The sequence below is a fragment of the Pseudopipra pipra genome, chromosome 4 (genome assembly GCF_036250125.1).
Source record: "Pseudopipra pipra isolate bDixPip1 chromosome 4, bDixPip1.hap1, whole genome shotgun sequence".
Taxonomy (NCBI): domain Eukaryota; kingdom Metazoa; phylum Chordata; class Aves; order Passeriformes; family Pipridae; genus Pseudopipra; species Pseudopipra pipra.
In genome coordinates, this window is record NC_087552.1 from 58,470,106 (window position 1) to 58,490,813 (window position 20,708).

Here is a 20,708-nt window from a genome sequence, read left to right on the forward strand (position 1 = left end):
ACCATCTAAAGATGTCATTTATATCATTTAAGTAAAATCAAAGTTTTAAAAAATAGTAGATAAAATCTGATTTTACCCCATTTGTATATTTATACATACATACATAAATACATAAATGTTCCAGATAAGTAATGCAAACCAAAATAATATTAATACAATAATTGCATTTCAGTTAATTAATACTAACAATGTATGAGCTAATAATAATGGTTAATGAAATCCTAAAGCTTTTCCCTTTATCCTCAGTCCATCTCTTTCCTTCTCCCCCCATCTCCCTTACCCACAGTCTATGGATTTAAGCTGTGTATATATCCTTCAGGAAAACTAAAGGTTAAGTTTTTGTTTAGGATGGAAGTGTTAGCCCCTGAGAAGAAAACACATGAACAGAATGAAGATTTGCAACAGTATCATCAGAAGCCTGCACGCTGCAAGAAAATGCTTAGGAATTGCTGCTTGATAAAGCGAATTTTTGCCTGGAAAAGTTTGAGCTCTAAAGGTACCTTTCCTATTGAAATTTTTAGTGTAGGAGAAGTTATTGTCTTTCCAAGAATTCTGAATTTGTGATACAATGGTATTACTGAATTTAGCATCAGTCAAGTTACAGGTACAAAAAGTCTCTGCTGTCTTGAGTCTATTGTACAAAGAGATTAAAAATGGTAAAGCTTTGATTGAGGTGCTTTATCATAATGTGATAAAAATAATTGTACTGCATAAGCATTCATTTTGCAGCACATAAAAATACATAGTTTGCAGAAAAAAAATTCTTTAGTCAGAAGATAAATGAGTAAATGTAAAATCCCAGCAATTAGATGTATCAATTCATCGGGGCCCAACCCAAAAATATGTTTTGATGAGTAAAACCTCCTTTGATCACTGTCAGAGTATATTTGCATGAAAATTACATGATCAATCCCTTTGTCTTTGAGGAAAGGGAGAAGGGTAACATTCTGCCACATTTATACATAATGATGCTATTTATTAATAAATACTGAAAGAAATACTTGTTTTTAAATTAGAAGTTGGCTGTGAAATATCTCACCATTGAAAGTTGAACTCTTTTATGAATAATAAATTAAACAGCAACCATCCTGAACTGATAGTTAATCTGCTTCACATTATTTTCCTCAGGAACATACGAACAGTTAAGAATTTTATTCAGCACAGATTCCTCTTTTTACCATCATATTTGTACTTTGCAACATTAAGTAAAAAAAAAAAAGAAAAAACACTGCCCTAAAGAATTCTTTTGCATTTTAGCAGTATTTTTCATTCCCTTGCATGCAGTTTATGACAGCAAAAAACCCCTGTGTCCTCAATATATACAAATTGTGTCAAACAGAATGAAAAAAATACATGACATTGTTTTGTCATGAAGAGCTAAGTCACCATAACCTGAGTTTGTATTATGTTGCTTAATTTACACATTTACTTTAAAGGCTATGCTCTAGTAGCTTAGTTTCAAATTTAGAAACAATGAGCTGGTTAAATACAACCTACCTTTGGTTTTAAACTGTCCTGATCCCTGCATTATCCGAGTAAACAAGTGTTTCATATGCCTTTTAATCTAAGCATAAACATTTAGCTATTCTTGGCCACTCATTTTTCAAGCTTTAAGGTAATAATTTCAACACATGTCTGCTTTAATCACATGCATATTATGATTTGCTAAATATATGTTTGATTTCTGATTATTGTATCAAGTTATACCTATAATTCTCTGCACTTTTGTTTCTTTTTTTTGCCTTGTCACTAGAGCTAATGAAGCAAAAATAAATTTTCTTTAACCTTTTCAGAACACTCATCCTTTTGGTTGTAGAAATTTTTTTAATTTTTTTCATTGGGTTATTTATCATCAGTCTCAGTAGGTTGAAGCAATCACCTCTCTAGAAATGGTGTGTGAATTAAAGCAAATTGCACTGAAGTTAATAGGAATGATTCTTTTGTACCTTTAAACTGGCTAATCATTTGCACCTCTGTAAAGGGTCTTAAAACAGTCAATAGGTGATGGTATAATTAAGGATTTATTTTGTTTTGGTGAAGTGAATTAACAGAGAGATGAATTACTGTAAAATCAGGCGCAGTTAAGTTACTCTGAATTACTCCAACAGAGAGAAAATCAGAATCTGACACATATTTATTAGGATCAGAAAGACTGACATCCCGAGGTGCTTTAATCAGTACTGTTGTGATGCCCAAGGTGATCTCACTGGCCAGATAGGTTTTGTTGGACTGCAGTGCTATAGCCTACTGACATCTGTAAGCAGGTTGTCTATGGTAAATCCCATGGAGCTCCTGAGCCAGGCTGGGCGAGGTTACACACACAGAAACAAGTGGGGAATTTCTGAAAGCTCCTATGCCCCACCATGGAGATGCTCATCCATTTTCTGGAATAAGCAAGTCAGCAAGAGGTCTGCTGTAACTTAACCCTCTTCCTAGTGCTCATGGAGCACTGCAGTAGCTAAGAGCACCTGACTGCAGAGTTACTTGGCCAATACCTACTGTTTTATGTTGGAAGAATGAAGGTAGGATTGCAAATCATATTGTGGTGGCTCATTCCCACTTAGATATTCCTTTACACAAATCAGATTCCTCCAGCGGTTGTCTTAAGCTAACTTACATAATAAAGTGGTATAAAAAGTAGTCATTAGGCAGTTGAGGCGTGCAGTTTAGTATTTAAAAAACAACTGAAATGTTTTTGTTCATATTTCTAAAAAATCATGATAACTGTAAATACCAAATTATATGATAATTCATTGCCATTGTAATGGTTTGTAGCTGGGAATCCTGATCTTTCTTTTAAAACAAATATTATTTCTCCTCTACAATATCTTTTCATATTTTAGTTTATTTGTATGATCTTGAAACTTAGTTTGTCAACATGTTGTTTTAACTTCATAGAATGAGTTATACTTTCAGAGACAATTTCCATTTATGAATTTGGAGCAGGCAAATAAATATTTGATTTACTGCAATGTTCAGATGATTTAACTCTATTTTCAGAATGAATAATCTTCACTCTCATGATAAAATCTTAGAATATTCTGGCACTGGGGATGTCTTCCTTCTCTTCCTTTTTCAAAATCTAGGAATAAGAAGCATGTTATACCATAAATACCGGAAAGATAATTATACTCAACCCTTTTCAATGCAGTATTTAAACAGCATGAATTCAATGCAGGAGTGATTGCTCAAAAGGATGATCAAGAGAATAAAAAACCCCCAAGCCTTATTGTATTTCAAAGAAAAGTAAATGGAATAACACGGTTGTCGATGGGAAACATTTCCATACTAAACCCACTATTTTAATCAATGCTCAAGGCAGTAATTTGACTAATTCCATCACACAGTAGTTTCAGAGAGCAGATATCTTGTAACTAAGTCCAGGAATACACCAGTGAGAACTTGATACTGCAGCAATCTCTGAGCCCAAGTTTAAAGCATGTGTTGTAAAGCTTTTACTTTCAAATGTTCACTTTCAAAAACGAGCAGCCCTGAAGTATCCCCTCCCTAAATTGGCAACCTCCTCAGTTAACCTAGGGCAGTTATGAGTCTTTCCCGATCATTCCATGCCATGAATATACATTTTGCTGCAGATTGTATAAAATGCAAATGAGAGACACCAAGAGGACATGTTATCTGTCACAAAGATAAATTTGGAGGCATTGTACTGCTGAGTCTGCATTACATACTGGTAAAAATATTATAGATTATTAATTGTTTATTTTTAATTTTTTAATATTGTTTGTTTTTCCTCACACCACATATTTATGAGTTGAGATATGAGTAATTTAGGAATAATTCCAAACTGTCAATCATTGTGTGGGTTTTTTCTTGTCAAATAGTACATTTGAAAAAGTATATAGGAAAAAAATAACACAAGTTATTTGAGAGCTGGTTAAAATTCTGCTCTGCCTAGGGTACTTCATATACTCTCAGACCTTGGATAACTCAAAAAATTCCTGCTGAAGATTGTTAGTACTGTTTTTTTAAATACACACTGCTTGTGAACAGGAGAGTAGTTTGTCTCCCATTTGCCTTTTCTTCTCCTATGCAAATAAGTTGAGCATTACTTTGAAATCTAGTCACATCTCATGGTCTCTCGAAGACCATGGAAAACTTTTCCTGCCAGTTGTTCAAAATTAACAAAAAACCTGTATTAATATCGAATAGGGGTCCTTTGGACTAAAGCATTTTTCCAGTGTTTCTCAGCTTTACTTCCTGTGTGGCTGTTTGCACCTTTTCTATTGAGCAGTGAAGCGATGAGGCGAAGACAACCCGAAAGGTAGAAAGTGATGCCAGCAGGATTACATACAGGGTTCATAATCCACTCTCAAAGCCCTTAGCTGCCTTCACTAGAAACTAAAGTGACTCATGAGGCAAGAGTTGTTTCCTAACTTGACTACTGAAGCAAAAACATCTATTTTGTTTGCTTGTGCATGGAGTGATAGTTACTGAAGTCTGCCTGTCCTAGTCACCCTTCCACAAAGAATATGAAATAAATGGAGTAGATAGAAATGATTGAAAACAACAATAAAAAAATAGATATTCACTCTTAGGAATACAATATACTCCTGAGTTCATTCCCTTATCCGAGTAGCTGCTCTTTATTAACCATCTTCTCTTAAAAGATTGCCAATATACAGTTCAGATCTAAACTTGCCCAGGAATGGAATTTTCGTGGCCTGTCAGATGTGTCATTTTTTACTTCATGTCATGTCAAACTTCATCATGTAGGTTTTGTAGGATTTTTTCCCCCTCAGTTTTCTCACAGATGCTTTGAGCAAAGTTTGGTTGCTGTTGAAATAGCAGATTTACATGAGAGGATTTCACAGAACTTTATATCAGCTCTAGGAAAAATTTGTCCTATGTGCCTGTAGAACTGCAGTTCACATGACTTTGCTATTTTGAGTCTGAAAGCAACTAAGAGAAGAAAAAAATGGGTGGAAGTGGAGGCGGGGAGAGAAGGAGAGATGGAGGAAGTGAGGGAGAGGTTACAAAGAGAGAGACTGAGAACCATATCCCTTGCCAGACCTCTTCTCCTTTCCATTCTAGATGGTCAACATGTAAATAATTAGACCATGCCCTATGCAATCTTTCCTGAATGCTCAAAAAGGAGGCTTTGTAGTCTCTTACTGCGTGTATTAACGACTGAAGATATTAACATATCTGAGATTTTATGCTCTGAAGACAAACATAGAAATCCATTTAAAAATGGAACCTTTAATGGTTTTAATGCAATATAAAAATCTTTATTTTTTTAAAAGTACAAGCAGAGAATTTTTCTTGGGAACTCAAAACAAGCGATGTTTAGCCCACTTCATATACTTGAAATATTTATTAAAATGTTTTACAGTTTGATGATGATGCTTCTGATGTACATGCTAAGTAAGTTCACTACTAGACCCAGGAAAAGTTACAGGATGAAAACTTTATTCACTTTGTATCTTTGGATGATTTTTTTTCAGAGCAAATGAACACTGCTCACTATTGCTTTTGGTATTTCTTTAATTACAGTGAACTATTAGCACTGTTTTCTTATTAAGTTCTAATAAGTCAAGGTTTTGTGTTGCCTTATACCTTCTGGCTCACTGTGCAAATGTTCCATTTTATGTTATGAAAGTTTTAACTTCTGAACAAATATTGCATACATTGTATATACATATTTTTTCAAGTCACTGAACTGGATGGAAAACGTGGATATATTCCATCTAAGTGTAAAAGTGTTGTTAAGTGAATATTTTTATTTATTTCAGATTTTTTCCTTGAAAGCAATATAGGACTCTATTCTTAGCTAAATAATTCTCCGCATTAGAATAAGAGATGTAGTTGTATATATTTACTAAGTATGAAACATTGTTTTAAAAAATGCTAATACAAGAAAAGAAAAAAAGATGAGGCAATAATCTATTTTTAATATTTTTTCTTTTGCTTTCCACCAAAGCCTATTTACCCATTATAATCTCAGACAAAGGAGTTTGTATTAAGTTACCTGGCAAAAAGGGGCACCTTGTACTTTGTTCCCTTCTTGCCAAACATTAACTTTGAAAGACAAATCATGGCAATAAAATTAGAGGCTCTCCCTCGTGAATGTAATTTTATTTTAAATTTGTAGCATGGAGTGATCTAATCTCAGTGAGTCTTCTAATACGCTCTTCAGGGTAGCAGTAATAGTTAATGGCAAAAAATTACATGAAAGTGTATTCTGCAGGAATTTTTGTTATGTTTCAGGTCATTAAAATGGGAATTGGAAAAAATTGATTCTTACAACTTAGACTCATTCCATAGTGATTCATGTTTTCAAAAGGGCTTTACTGTTTATTTGTGTACAGACTTGCTAAACTGAGTAGTGCATAAAGCTAATGAAAATGTGGTGCTCTGACACACACTTTTGTATGTATAAAATTTTGTTGCATCATTTTTGGCTCAAGGAAGTTTAACAATCACTTTCCTATATTTCTCACAAAAAAACCCCCATGAACCTTATGAAGGGGACACAGTCATGACAAAACACCTTGCTGTTTTATTCTGTACTTACAAGTTTTTTAAACATTTCCAAATTTAAAAATAAAATGGCCGAACTCTTGCAAGAGCCACTAGTTTACAATTTGGGGAGAATTCATATGTGCCTCTTCAGAGCTCTTGAAAGAGTTATTAGTACCTATAAAAAAAAAGTGTTATCCATAACTAGGTTTTTAAAGATGCTTAATACAAAGATAGCATGTAGCAAAGTGCAGATTATGAAGTCAGTTCTCTTTACAGTGAATGTGCTTGTATTGTAAGGAGAATGATATTTCATGGGAATTTGCTTTTCTTAGGGTCTGATATTCAAAGGATTGAATATGCTTCACAGTTAACCCCTGAAGAAATATGTCTCAGAAAGGTGTGAGAGTATGATTTTATCGAGTTTCTGCTTTATGCTTCTCTCACTATATAAACATTACACAACAAGGTCTGTTTCTCCTTTCCTTTGGAGGTTTGTTTCCTTCATGTCAGAATGGATTTTTATGGTCTCCTGCAATTGCCATCTTTCTGATCTCGGCATTGCAGTTACCAGGAGGGACATGATGCTGGAAGATGAAGCATTAACTCATGGCAGATTGCTGTCTAAAAACTGCATTTGCAGAAGAGCATGTTGAACTCACACCGACCAGTGCTAGTACCAAGCAGTTGCACAAGTTTCCTAAAGAGACAGTGCACAGTTTTAAATTAACTCTAATTAAGAACTTTGAACAGACCCGTTTTATTAACCGTTTAGTTTTTGATTAATCATCGCAAATGTGTGTTTTACTTTCATATAAAAAGCATGAGGAACCAGCAAGATGTCTGGAACCTTTCCCGGAATGTCATTCTGGACTCTGCATAATGAAATTTTATTTTTCCATTGAGATCATTAATTCTGCTAATCAATGATCAGCTTATTGTTCAATCAGTTTAAATTGTCAAAACACAATCCTAGCATCTTCTTGAATTTGGCCAAATATGAAAGGAATAGCTGATTAACTAATTTTTAATCAGCTAGTTATATCAGAAATATAATTATTTATCTAATTCTTCTTGTTTCCACTAGAATTGGAGTTACTGCTTCAATATCATACAGATATTTGAAAATTATCCATTGCACTACAATGTAGAAATTATATGCCCCAAACACGAAAGCAAACTGTGAAGTTCTGACCTCTCCATTGGAGAATATGGTGTTTAATTTTGTTTCCTCATATTTTTCTTCATTTTTATGCAATGTCTCATTTCTAAAAAGAAAAAAAAAGAAATTTTTTGAAAACCTGTTACTTAAATTCAAATTCTATCAATCAAATGTGTGGAATATAATAAATGTAGAGGATCTCTACTTTTGGTAACTCCACTATATCCTTTATGAAACCAATATATGCATCTATTAAGTCTCTGTGCTCACAGTACCTTTGATTTTTAATCTGTCTGCCAACTGCTAATTTTTTATTTAAAAACATTTAAACATCCAAAACTAATAGGCCAAAGAAGTGTATTAGATTAAGTGGAAATACATATTCGATAAATCTATATTCTTGCCATGTTTAGAAAATGGAATCAATCTTTAAATATCTTGCCACTTTCCATCTGGGCATTACTCCAGCAATTTAAATGACTAAATATATTGAGAGTATTCCAGATTAAATGGGAGCTCTGAATGTCTTTTTATAAATGGTATAGCTCATAAAGAACTGAATTTGTTGTGGTAGTGATATCTACATTTTGTTTACCGAAGTGTACTGGGTATTCGTGCAGTAAAACACAGCTGCATTTGCAAGCATCTGTCCCTGGAAAAAATTCTTCGAGTAGAAGGAACACTTCTACTGCAGATTAGGTAAGATGACACAGAAGCAGCTTCTTTAATGTATGTAAAGGCAGCTTTTTTTCTTTTTGATTTTTTTTTAAGGCATGGTGAAGTGTTATTACTGGATAACTTTTCACAAAAGATCAAAATAAAAGGAAAACCAGCATATCTCAGAAGTGAAAAGTTAGGGCAGAAGAAAGGAGGGAAAACCAGTAGGAAACAAGAAAATTACATGTTGCTTTGCTTTCCCTCCCCTATTTAATTTACTGCTGCTGTCATCTTTCTGGAATGCTTGTTTCTATGGCAGTCTGCAGGGTGGACTTGGTAGTTCTGGCAGACAACACTTCTGATAGGATAGATTTGCCCTCTTTTCAGTCCCGAAGGGGTAAGTGGGAGGACTTGGGGCTCTTCATTGCTGCAATAATGCTGTCCTGCTGAGACCTCCCTGCTGTTCCTTCGAGTAGCATTATCTTCTTGGCAAGGAGATGTGTTCTCAGTTGTTCTTTAATTTTCTTACTCATCCTTTCTGTGTGCAAGAAACTAATAAAAAGTCAATAAGGAGCTGAAGTTCTAAATGTTTAGTGGGCACAATGACTATATTAGTCATATGTGGCAACACTGCAACTAAATTTTGCGGATCACCTTAGCCAAATGCCAACAAACCTGTACTGTGTAGGAAAGCAGAAGGCACACTTGACTTCACATGTCACAGAAAATGGTGCTGGAAATATTGAGACGCCTACATGCTTTTTGTACTGTTCTCTGTAACCTCCACCTTTGAGGCCAACCTGATTTCTTTGTTATATAGGCTGGGAAAAGGAGAATTATAATAGGTGAAAAAATTGAAACATTTTAATACCTATAATACTAAAAATGCTTTTCAAGTACATAATTTAATTTGTGTTATTTTTGGTCTTGTGAGTGTAAAAGCAAGATACTTGAATGAGTTGAGATCATCACCCTTAATGGTAAAGAAAACCTATTTCTGACAATGCAAGAACTCAAGATCTAGGGCAGTGTGAGATGAAGCTGGTTTCATCACCTACTGCTGGCCTAGGCAGATGCATAGGTTAAGGTTGTCTTAAATGTAACAGCAAGAATGAACAGCAAGAATACATAGTATTGAAATCTGTCCATTCACATCACCAAGTTCCTCTGAATATAATTAGCATCACTACATCTGACTTCCTTGTTATATTTAATGTATATATATATTTAAAACCATAAAAAGACTACAGCTTCTGACTGTAGCATCTATCAGCTGAGCTCTTATAAATGCCTCTCTGCTTATCCTTGCACATGCTCGTGTTTATCTTTGCTCGTTGAGAGGAAATATTTTTACATTTAAGACCCTTCAGTTTACAAGAGCTACCTTCCCAAGCTGTGATAGTTTGACTGCTTAAACTAAGTCCCTTTGTTCATACCACTTCTGATGCAACTGAGAAGAAAAAAGACCAAGGAGAAAAATCAAACTTATATGGAGGAGGGGAAACATTACAGTATGTCCCTACAGTAACATAAAATTCATTCTTATGTTTCTGAATCTCAATATTATCTGCTGTGAGAAAATGTCTATAAAACCAGAAGTTAGTCCATCTCCTTCTAGTTTTCAATTATATGGAAATAACTTAACTATATGCAGTAACTTACTGCAGCTGTTTGTTTCCTAGATGTCAGATTTTCCTGATGCTAACCCCCCTATACTTTTTAGTAAACAAACAGTGCAATTCTTTAGTTGTTGACTGAACAAAAGTAGTGAACAAAACAGGATGCAAAAACGAAAAGTGGTCCATATGGTTAATTTACATTGGAGTACCAGATTTCTTCTCCCACGGAGTTCCTATGTCATAGAATCATAGAATATGCTGAGCTGGAAGGGACCCATCAGGATCATCGAGTCCAACTCCTGGCCCTGTGCAGGACACTCCAAGAATCACATCATGTGCCTGAGAGCGTTGTCCAAACACTTACAGAACTCAGACAGGCTTGGTGCTGTGACCATTTCCCTGAGGAGCCTGTTCCAGTGCCCAGCCACCCTCTGGGTGAAAAGCCTTGTCCTGATACCTCATCTATACCTCCCCTGATGTGACATGAAATGAGCCAGTTAAGACAAACTTTAGGTATTGCCACGGTGTGTTTCTTGTTTTCTGAGTGAATCCTTCAGGTTTGATTAGCAGAATACTGAGCACTTGCAGCATTACTAACCAGGCTTTGAACATATATGAAAGGCTGTGTATTAAGCATTGTGAAAATAAGCTTCCATGTGTTTCCTACCAAGTGCCCAAATTAGTCAATACCTTTGATCTTAATCTCACTGTGCCTCTATTCTGCATAAAGTAGGTATAATAATAACCTCTCATCTCACAAGGATTTTATGAGTATAAATTTAGTAATGTTTGTGAAGCACTCAGACACTGTAGAGATGAACATCAGAGAACTGTATTTTCAGCTCAGATTTTCAATAATGTTTGATAAGTAAATTATGGGGGCACAAAATGTGGCAAGTGTGAATTTTGAATTTGGGAAATAGCTAATATCCATGAATTAAATTAACTTATCAAAAGAAACTCCTGTCAAACTATATCATTGTGTCATTGAAAGGTTACACAGTAATGCATATGTAGAAAGGGGCTGAACTAATGCTGTTAGGATTTATGATTACGGTACAGTTCTTTTGATGTATACTTCTGATGTAATTAATATATATACTAACATTTCTGAGTGTGAAGGATTTATAACATGAAACTCAAATCTTGTCTTGTAGTTCTGCTTAAAAGTAGGGTAATGTGATTGATCAAAGCACCAATCCCTAAGTTACAGAGTGTGAAAGGTGTGAGAGGTACAGAAGGATGTACACCTTTCAGTTAATTGTGTGGAGTTAAATCTTGGCTTGCTGGAATGAATGAGAATCTTCCACTGAGTTTCTTTGTAGCAGGAATTTCATTCAATTTGCTTTATGAAAATAACTCTGTACTGAATAAGCAACATTGTTATGAAGGAAAACAAAATATCACCCATCTGTTAGCTTTGTAAAGTTACATTTTAATGTATACCGTATTTGTTTAGAAGGAGCATTTGGAGGAAAAAGAGCTGCTTATTTCATTTTTTCTAGAATTGTTTAGTGTCTCATTTTGAATGAGGTCCCCATACCTAAATTATTTAATGGATAACCTCACTTTAACTATTTATTTACTTCATGTTATGTAATTCAAATTATAAAATATCCAAATCTGAAGAAAAGAACAGGAAAGTATAGAATTTTTATTACCAAAATCAAATCACAGAAATGAGAAAAAAACCAATATGAATTTATGTTTATAATTTAGTTAAGCTACAATTGATTCTATACTAAAAAATAATCAGTATACTATAATTGACGAGATATTTTTGGACCAATGTACCAGCTGGTATCACAGATGGTACAGATGGCATAAAGCTCTTTAATGGGACAAAGATAATGTGTTGGCACAAAGAGAGTTGAGTATATGAACATGTGATTTTTCTTTCCCATTATAAAGTGTCTAATCAGAGTAATTTTAATTGATACACAATTGATACACTGGTATTCCACAAATTGGGAAAATAGATGGCAACAGAATCACAGAATGGGTAAGATTGGAAGGGACCACTGTGGTTAAACTAGTCCAACCTCCGTGATTGTACAGGGTCATCCCAGAGCACATTGCACAGGATTGCATCCAGACAGTTCTTGAATATCTGTCTCTCCAGTGAGAGAGACTCCACAACCTCTCTGGGGAACCTTTTCCAGTGCACGGTCACTTGCACAGTAAAGAATTTCTTCCTCATATTCAGGTAGAACTTCCTGTGCATCAGTTTCTGCCTGTTGTCTCTTGTCCTACTGCTTGGCACCACTGAGAAGAGCCTGGCTCCATCCTTCCCTTCAGATACTCATAGACAGTGATGAGGTCCCCTTTCAGTCATCTCTTTCTGAGGCTGAACAGGCCCAGCTTCTTCAGCCTTTCCTTGTAGGAGAGATGCTCCAGTGGACCTGCTCCAGGAGCTCCATGTCTCTCTTGTATTGAGGAGCTCAGAACCGGACACAGCGCTCTGGATGCACCTCACTAAGGCTGAGAAGAGGGGCAGGATCACCTCCCTCAACCTGCTGGCAATGCTCTTCCTAATGCATCCCAGGATACCATTGGCCCTCTTGATCACAGGGGCACATGAACAAGCTGGCTCATGAACAGCTTGTTGTCCAGCAGTATCCCCAGGTCCTTCTCTTTAGAGCTGCTTTCCAGCAGGTTGGCCCCCAGCCTGCTTCGGTGCATGGGGTTACTCTTCTCCAGGTGCAGGACCCTGCACTTGCCTTTGTTGAATTTCAGACAGTTCTCTGCCTATCTCTCCAACCTCTTGAGGTCCTTCTGAAGGGCTGCACAGCCCTCTGGGGTATCAGCCACTCTTCCTGGCTTTGTCATCAGTGAACTTGCTGAGGAGGCATCTGCCCCTTTATCCAAGTCACTGATGAATAAGTTAAACAATAATGATGAATAAGTAAACAATACTGGGCCAAATATTGAACCTTGGGGGACACCAGGCGCATCAAAATACTATATGAGTTCATAAATTCCCTTGTTTATAATTATTCCATATAAGGCAATCATTACTAGAGGAGAAAAATGTCCACGAACATTAGTAAGATAATGAAAAATTTCCCCAGGTAATATTTTATGATCAGTATCATGTAATATTTTAGTAAATTAACTGTCAAAAGGACATCATAAAGCAATTGTATTTGAATTAATTACCTAAGTTAAAAGTATCAGAGCATTATGTTTTGGAAAAGTTCAGTGGTTCCACTTAATTTTTTTTCTATTGTATAATACAAATATTCTTTCAAATATGCAGTAACTTCTGCTGTGATGACCTATTTAAAATGTAGTAGTTGCTTTAGAACTATAAAAATATATTGAAAAGTGACAATTGAAGTTTATGGAGCTGTAATAGGTTGTGGTTTTATGTGCAAGGATATGTTCTGATGTATGTAAGGTAAAATATTCACTGAAAATATGTTTGTTTTCCTGAGACATGTAACCTAAGAACACAATTTCTTCTTTCACTTGATCAGCTTAGGAGCAACATGTTTTCAGAGAAATTGGGTTAAATGACAGAGCTGGATGTATATATATTAGTTAGTTATCTGCCTGATCATCACCATAGAGACATAACAGGAATCCAGTTGTTTTTTGGGACAGTGATATACTATGGAGAGATGTCATAGCTGAGTTAACTGCAGCGGGAAATAATACGCTAGTACTTGTGCAGGACCTTCACTCGGCTAATTAGCTGACTAAGCAATGCTAACTATAGCAGGCATTATGCCATGTAAGCAGAGCTGTACTACTTCTGAGACACAGCTACTGCCTGTACACAATGCTATTTTTGGCAACTGTGAACTTCTCACCGCTTATTCAGAGTGAACTGCATGCATCTAGCTCCCCCCTGGTGCGTGGAGGAAAGAAGGCTGCTTTGAAAAGCAGAAAAACATAAAAGAGAAAAATGGCATTGAGTTTCTTTCACCTATGGGCTCGGTCTCCTGGGGGTATATGCAGAGTCTCAAGGGTCATTGCTATGAGATTGGCCTCAGTGGCAGATCTGCCAGGTTGGCATTTGCTTGGTGAGTGCGAGCAAGCTGATTTCTTTCCTGTCATCTCTAAAACTGGGTAGCTCCCCAGAATTGCATTCTTTTCATATAATAAGCATTGCTGAGACATTATTAGCAACTTTGCTAGAGCCTGTGAATAGAGATCTGCAAACAGCCAGATATTAGTTCTGCTGGTTGATCCAAAACTACCGGGAAAGCATGGTTTGAGATTGAGAGAACTGTAATGCACCCCAGAGGTGTTTAACGTCTTTGTCAGTGACATGAACAGTGGCATTGAGTGCATCCTCAGCAAGTTTGCCAATGATACCAAGCTATGTGGTGCAGTCGACATGCTGGAAGGAAGGGATGCCGTCCAGAGGGACCTGGACAGGCTTGAGAGCTGGGCCTGTGTAATCCTCATGAAGTTCAACGAGGCCAAGTGCAAGGTCTGGAGAAGTTGTGGAGTCTCCTTCACCAAGGATGTTGAAGAAGGATGCATTCCTGTGCAATATGTTCTAGGATGAACCTGCTTGAGCAGGGAGGTTGGACTAGATGACCCATTGTGTTCCTTTCCAACTTGACCCATTCTGTTGGTTCTGTGATGCTGTCCTGCACCTGGGTCAGGGCAATCCCAAGCAGAAGTACAGGCTGGAAGGAGAAAGGATCGAGAGCAGCCCTGAGGAGAAGGACTTGGGGGTGTTGGTTGACAAGAAAGTCAACATGACTTGGCAATGTGTGCTCACAGCCTAGAAAGCCAACTGTGTCCTCGGCTGCATCAAAAACAGCATGGCCAGAAGGTTGAGGGAGGTGATTCTGCCCCTCTACTTCCTGCCAGTACTGCCTCCAGCTCTGGAGACCCCAACAAAAAAAGACATGAACCTGTTGGAACAAGTTTAGAAGAGGGCCACAAAGATTATGACGGGACTGGAGCACCTCTGCTATGAAGACAGGCAGAGAGAGTTGGGGCTGTTAAGCCTGGAGAAGACTCCAGGGACACCTTGTAGCAGCCGGCCAGTACCTGAAGGATGCTACAAGAAAGCTGAAGGGGGACCTTTTACAAAGCCATGTAGCAATAGCACAAAGGGTAATGGCTTTAACCTGAGAGTAGGTTTAAATGAGAAATAAGGAAGAAATTTTTTTATGATGAGGGTAGTGAGACACTGGAACAAGTTGCCCAGAGAAGTTGTGGACTCCCCATCCCTGGAAGTGTTCAAGGCCAGTGTTCAAGTGTTTAAAGCCCCTGGATGGGGCTTTGAGGAACCTGATCTCGTGGGTGGCAGGGGATTTGAAACTAGATGATCTTTAAGGTCCTTCCAACCCAAACCATTCTGTGAAAATTGTTTTTTAAGGTTTGAACTTTTAGGAATATTGATATTTGGTGCAAAACACAAGTTAAAAAGGCAGGAGCTTTAAATAGAGTTACTTGGATTCATTCCTATATAATGAAAAAATTTGAGTGATGTGAACATAGAGCCACAAAATCTTTCAGTTGAACCAAATAATAATTTTTTGGTGGAAAATGTTCTGGATAATTTTTTTTCCCCTGCTATGTGAGTCAGTTTCTCTAACGGAGGAAAATGTTCTTAGAAGCTGTTTTGGAGCAGTTGGAATGAGTAGGTGGTGGGAGTACCAAAACTGCAGCTATTCAGGGTAAGGCATGCTCAGAAGATATAATTAAAAGTATTTCTACTTCGTACTGAAGTCTATTGTGATCTTAATGCCTCCCTTAATGAATTACATACACACTGCTTTTTCCATACCTTTTTTTTACTGAGTTGTAGTTCATTTATCATCTTCAGAGAAGCCCTGGTGTGTTTTTCATCTGGTCAGCGAATTTGGGAAGAAATTAATGGATGCAAATTATGATTAATAACTTATTTACTCTGCTTTTCTTTTTACAGCAGCACCGCCACAGCACATATATTCAAAGCACCATAAAATCAGCAAGTAGTAGTTCACACAATATATAAAGAAAGTTATTCACTTTGGAAAAAATCATTCTGCAAACTAAAAAGAAATAAGAAATATTCAGATAGGGCCTTTTGGCCTACAACAGCTCTCAAGTTGTGACAAGAGGTCCCACCGCCTCAAAAGCTCTCTATGTCATTTGGTTCAAGCTCCCCGTCTTTAGTGATGTCAATAAGTGGTGGCCCCTGTGGCTCCAATGTCATCATCTCCCACAGAAAACTATCTGCTTACCTCTTACCAACAGCTCTAAGATGATAAATGGAGTTTTTCTGGAAATTTTGAACATGCTAGTTCTGAACAAGGTCTGAACTGGTCTCCTGTTTGGTAAAGGAAAGATTTTTCAACTCTGAAGATGCAATAAGAATTGTCCATCTGAAATATTCACCTTCAGGAATATCAACTTTTTCTCACTGCTTGAAGCTGAGTCATTGTGTATTTTCTGGATGAGGAATGAGTACACAGAGTTTTCAGGAGACGCTCTTGTTTAAACATTCTTTGGTTTTGGTAAAAAATTCCACCTTGCATTGTTCATGAAGTGACTGATTTAAGAATCAATCAACTGTTCCACCAGGTTGTACTTTTTCAGAGCTCTTCATGGACTAACATAAACTTATGCAGAGATAGATTCTGTAACATCCTGTATATCTTGGCATCATATTATTGAGAATCTTCTGCTATCTGGTGTCAGAAAAGGATAAAGACAAAAGTAGTCATGGCTAATAAATGAAAAGACCCACTGTATTTTTTTAATGTAAAAGGAGACACCACTCCTGGTATCAAAAGGATAGGTAGCCTAAATATCCCAAATAATTGTAGTTATATCATATAAAAGAGAAGAACAAGAAGAACTTTTTTTTTTCTGCTTCTGGAAGCATCATCAAGTATTCAGAATAAGCTACACTGAGTAGTGTAGGGGTGTAGGGTGAGGGGTACTCAGACTACACCTACTGAATGCAAACTTCTTTTATTTCTCTTCAGGGAAATGGAAAGAAGACTAGAAAAAGGGATAGGGATGACTACTCTTAGTTGACTTCTTTCATGCCATTTGCAGTCTCATTAGCGTGAAAAGGATTGGGCTTCTGTGATTGATGTTGGTCCTAATAAAGGGAAAATAATTTTATTTCTTTGAGTCTTTTTTTAGTTGTGACTGCCTTAAGACTTCAGTAGCTTGAATTTTGCTTGTTTATTTGCTTGAAAGTCAGCGTAAATTTTAAAATAATCAAGTATATCTTTTATTTCACTCCCTTGGCTTTTTTACATCAATTACTCTAGAAAAATGACCCAAGAAAAATGTCTGTTGGAGAACTTTTCTACTTTAGAACTAAAAATATGTAATACCTACAAAAATGCTATCTTTAGATTGATACAAAGGGAGAGGTCAAGCAATGTTCAAAGGCTTATTATTCTTCTCTTTATCAACAATAGATACCAAACATTCTGTTCCTCCAAACCAGAAGCTTTATTTTAATTCCTTATATCTAGCTGGAGAAAGGTTAAAGGGAAAGATTAAGGCATAAAGATTTGTAAGAATTACGAGATTCTCTAAAGCATTTCCAAAGAAGCTTTATTTTTGGCTCAGCTGCATGATAACACAACTCAACTTTTGTTCTGCTTTTAGCTGAGCTATTTATACTTTGCAATTCACTGTGGACAGTGCCTGAGGTTATTATTATTGTCCCTCATGGGTTTGTTTGTTTGGTGATGGTTTTTTTGAAACATCATTTGAGAATATTATTCAAGCAATTTTTTGTGCTTAGGATGGTTTAAAATGCCCTTTTTGCTTTCTCATTTACACTAAGTGACAGTACTGTGAGTTTAATTCAGCAGAAGAAAAACTGTATCATACCAATCCAGAAAAGCAGGTGGTATATCTTGCAGCCCGAAGGAATGAGACTTGGCCCCTATTTCTCTTTTTGAAATGAAATAAGGGAACATGACAGGTGGTAACAAAAAAGATACCATCATAAACTTCCTCCCTGAAACAGTTCCTATAAAAATGCAGCAGAAACATGTCCAATGAAAATGGTTATCTGTGTGGGAAACTTCCCAAGGAATTCTGACACTATTAAATAGCTCTTCTACAACTGAGGATTGCTAAGAGAAACTAGAAACTGGTAGAAATCAGGTGCTGAATGGTTCAGACCTGTGTTGAATGTTTCTAATTATTCCTTCTTTAGAGAGTTTAACTTTGCCACCAGTAGAAATTGTTCCATTAACTGCAGTGGTTATTAGATCAATACAAGGTCAAGAAGAAAATTGGTGTTTTGGAAGCAAACAGATTAAGCACTGAAAAAAGACAGATTTTACTTTGTACACCTTTTTTTTTTTTTTAATACAAGACTGATTTGTGGGTTTAATTTTCTCATTGTTTTTTAGTTTTGTTTTTCTACAAGCCATAATTAAACCATGAAATTCCTTGCTGCAGGACAGAATTGGGGCCATGGTCTGCTGCTAGGTTAAACCATTTTTGAATCCAGGTGGAAAGGCTGAGAGGCTGTACATTTTGTGACACGCCAGTACTATTCATGCCCCATAACATAGATCATGGAAGAGGCACCAGCTTGGACCACGGGACAAGGTGGAACATCAGAAAAGTGTTAAGAACTGTCAGATAATTTTATGGGTTACTTGAGAAAGAGCAGGCTTTCAGGAGATGAATGTATTTAATCAAGGATTTGGGTTTGTTTTCTTTTTTTTTTCCTGATGAATTTGTCATTCTCTTATGTGCATTTAATGACAGTCTGATGCAGACTGGAGAACAACATGGGATTTTTCACGGTATTTAACTGCTAATATAACTAATTTAACTGCTAAATAACATGTATTTAACTGCTTTGTAACTCTGATTTCCTATTGACTTTTTGTCTTGGATTGTTTGTGGTTTAAGTAGAAGTTTCTCTGCTTTAGTTTGAAAGCTATGTAAGCCATGCTGTTAACTAATGTACCTGTTATATCCTTCTTTCCCATTTCCTTGACGTAAATTATACTTAGCCAGTTCATTCAAAACTGTTTATCTTCACTGAGCTATAATCTACAGGGCAGCAATTGGGTGTGAGTTAAAGAGAGACAACTTTTCTAGAAATGATGTTATGTTAAGAAATAACTTACACACAAACAGTCAACTAAAGGTTGTTGCAATACAAAGGAAATAAAAAGTCACTCAGTCCTTTTTCCTTTGTTTTCCTTATCATGTATCTTCTGTAATTTGTTTTGTCTTTACCCTTGCCATGCAACTCCTTCACACTAATAAATTTCTGTAAGGAATTCCACCATATAGCCTTAGCACTGTTCTTTCACCATCATAGGGCTTTGAGTGTTCTTGCTGGTACGGTAAAGTATGACGATGCTAGAGGTAGAAATATTGATTTATATTTTTCATGAGGTTTTTGTGTTACTAATTTTTCTTTATTATATATAGTATTATATTTAGGAATGTGATTAAACCCAACATGTTTCAGCTATTCAGATTTAAGCCTGGTAAGAATCAAATTAATTTAACTTGTTTATACTCATACAAAAAGCATAATCATATTTCAGAGGTATCATCAATTATGTATACAGTTGTAAGCAATATGAAAATAGAGGAACCATGCTTTTTTCTTTTTCCCACTGTATTTTCAGCTTTTTATAGTTTCAGTAGCTGGACTGCATCCAGCTGCAGCACCTAATGCAGTTTATAAAATACCTAGAACTGAGCAAGTGTGGTGTAGAAAATGATCCATTTTAGGGGCCAGAGGGAGCACACTGAAGGAGGGGGCACACTGCAGGATGGGGCTGCAGCCTCAAGACACAGGGGGTGTTGTAGGAATTTGGTACAAACATCACTGACAATGTATCAGGCAGGAACATTAACATCAGCAGCAGCTTCTCTAAAATGCAAACTACTAATTGTAACCATCAAACTGGATAGAGAAGTTCTGCGGGTAGGTTACTTTGCAGTAAGAGTAAGATAATACATCCCATCACGTCCTAACCAAGCAGTGTTTTACAACTGCAGCCAGGGAGGGTAACAGGGATCAGGTGTGCCTGGTGGACAAGCCTTTCAACAGAAGTGATTTCACCTGAACTTTGCTTAGCTATGTGTGGATAGGAGGACTTCTGATTGGGTTTTGTGGCTGAATGATCTTGGGGGAAAGTTGTGACTTGAAGTGAAAAGTCACAACTTTTGTGATAAGAAGTGAAATGACGTGAGTATTATCTAAAAGCAATGTATTTCAACTGCCCTAGGAATCTAGAGGAGAATTTGAGGCAAATGAAAAGTGGCAGTCTCACCTTTGAGGGCTTTAATAGACTTGTGGAAGCAGCCTTACAAGTAGTGCTGTGGAAAGAGGATTTAAAGATAGAGCTGTCACGATTTTTTAGAAGCATCTGCTACGAAAAGACTATAGAGCATATAAAAGCTGTGTGACTCAGCCAGAAACAAGGTGAAAGGCTGTTTTGAGTGAATGATCTGAGAAACGTTTTCTTCAAGGCATTTAAAAGTGTTTTAATAGATAAGAACACAGTGAAAGGATGCTATTGAAGCAGGTAAGTCTTTGCTACAGCAGTTTATGCAGTTAAAAGGATTAAATGTTCCTCTTTTTAGTGCACAAAGATCACGTTTAAATTTTATTTAAAAGGGTACTCTCCTGTTGCAGTTTTCTGATTTCAACAGACTGAAAGCTGATCTGTGTTGAGCTATCACCACCTAGTGGTAATAGGGAAATGGTAAAAATAACAAAACCGTGGAGATTCTTTCAAGTGTTTCTGTTAGCTGCTGTGCTTTTGTTGGGTGTTGTGGAATACGCAGGAACAATAAGACGGATGAACTCTTGATAGGAAAAAAAC

General features: G+C 36.5%; 1 protein-coding gene across 4 annotated transcripts in view; it reads left to right on the forward strand.

Moving 5' to 3' along the window:
• The window catches only part of KCNIP4 (potassium voltage-gated channel interacting protein 4), a 405,894-nt gene that overhangs the window by 40,156 nt on the left and 345,030 nt on the right, over positions 1-20,708 (forward strand). For 2 of the 4 annotated variants that reach the window (XM_064653117.1, XM_064653110.1), the window contains exon 2: positions 348-496. The exons of the other annotated variants lie outside the window; for them this stretch is intronic. In XM_064653117.1, coding sequence (XP_064509187.1) covers positions 349-496 — 148 coding nt within the window. In that variant the 5' untranslated portion in view covers position 348. The remainder of the gene's footprint in view (positions 1-347; positions 497-20,708) is intronic. 4 annotated transcript variants of the gene reach the window in all.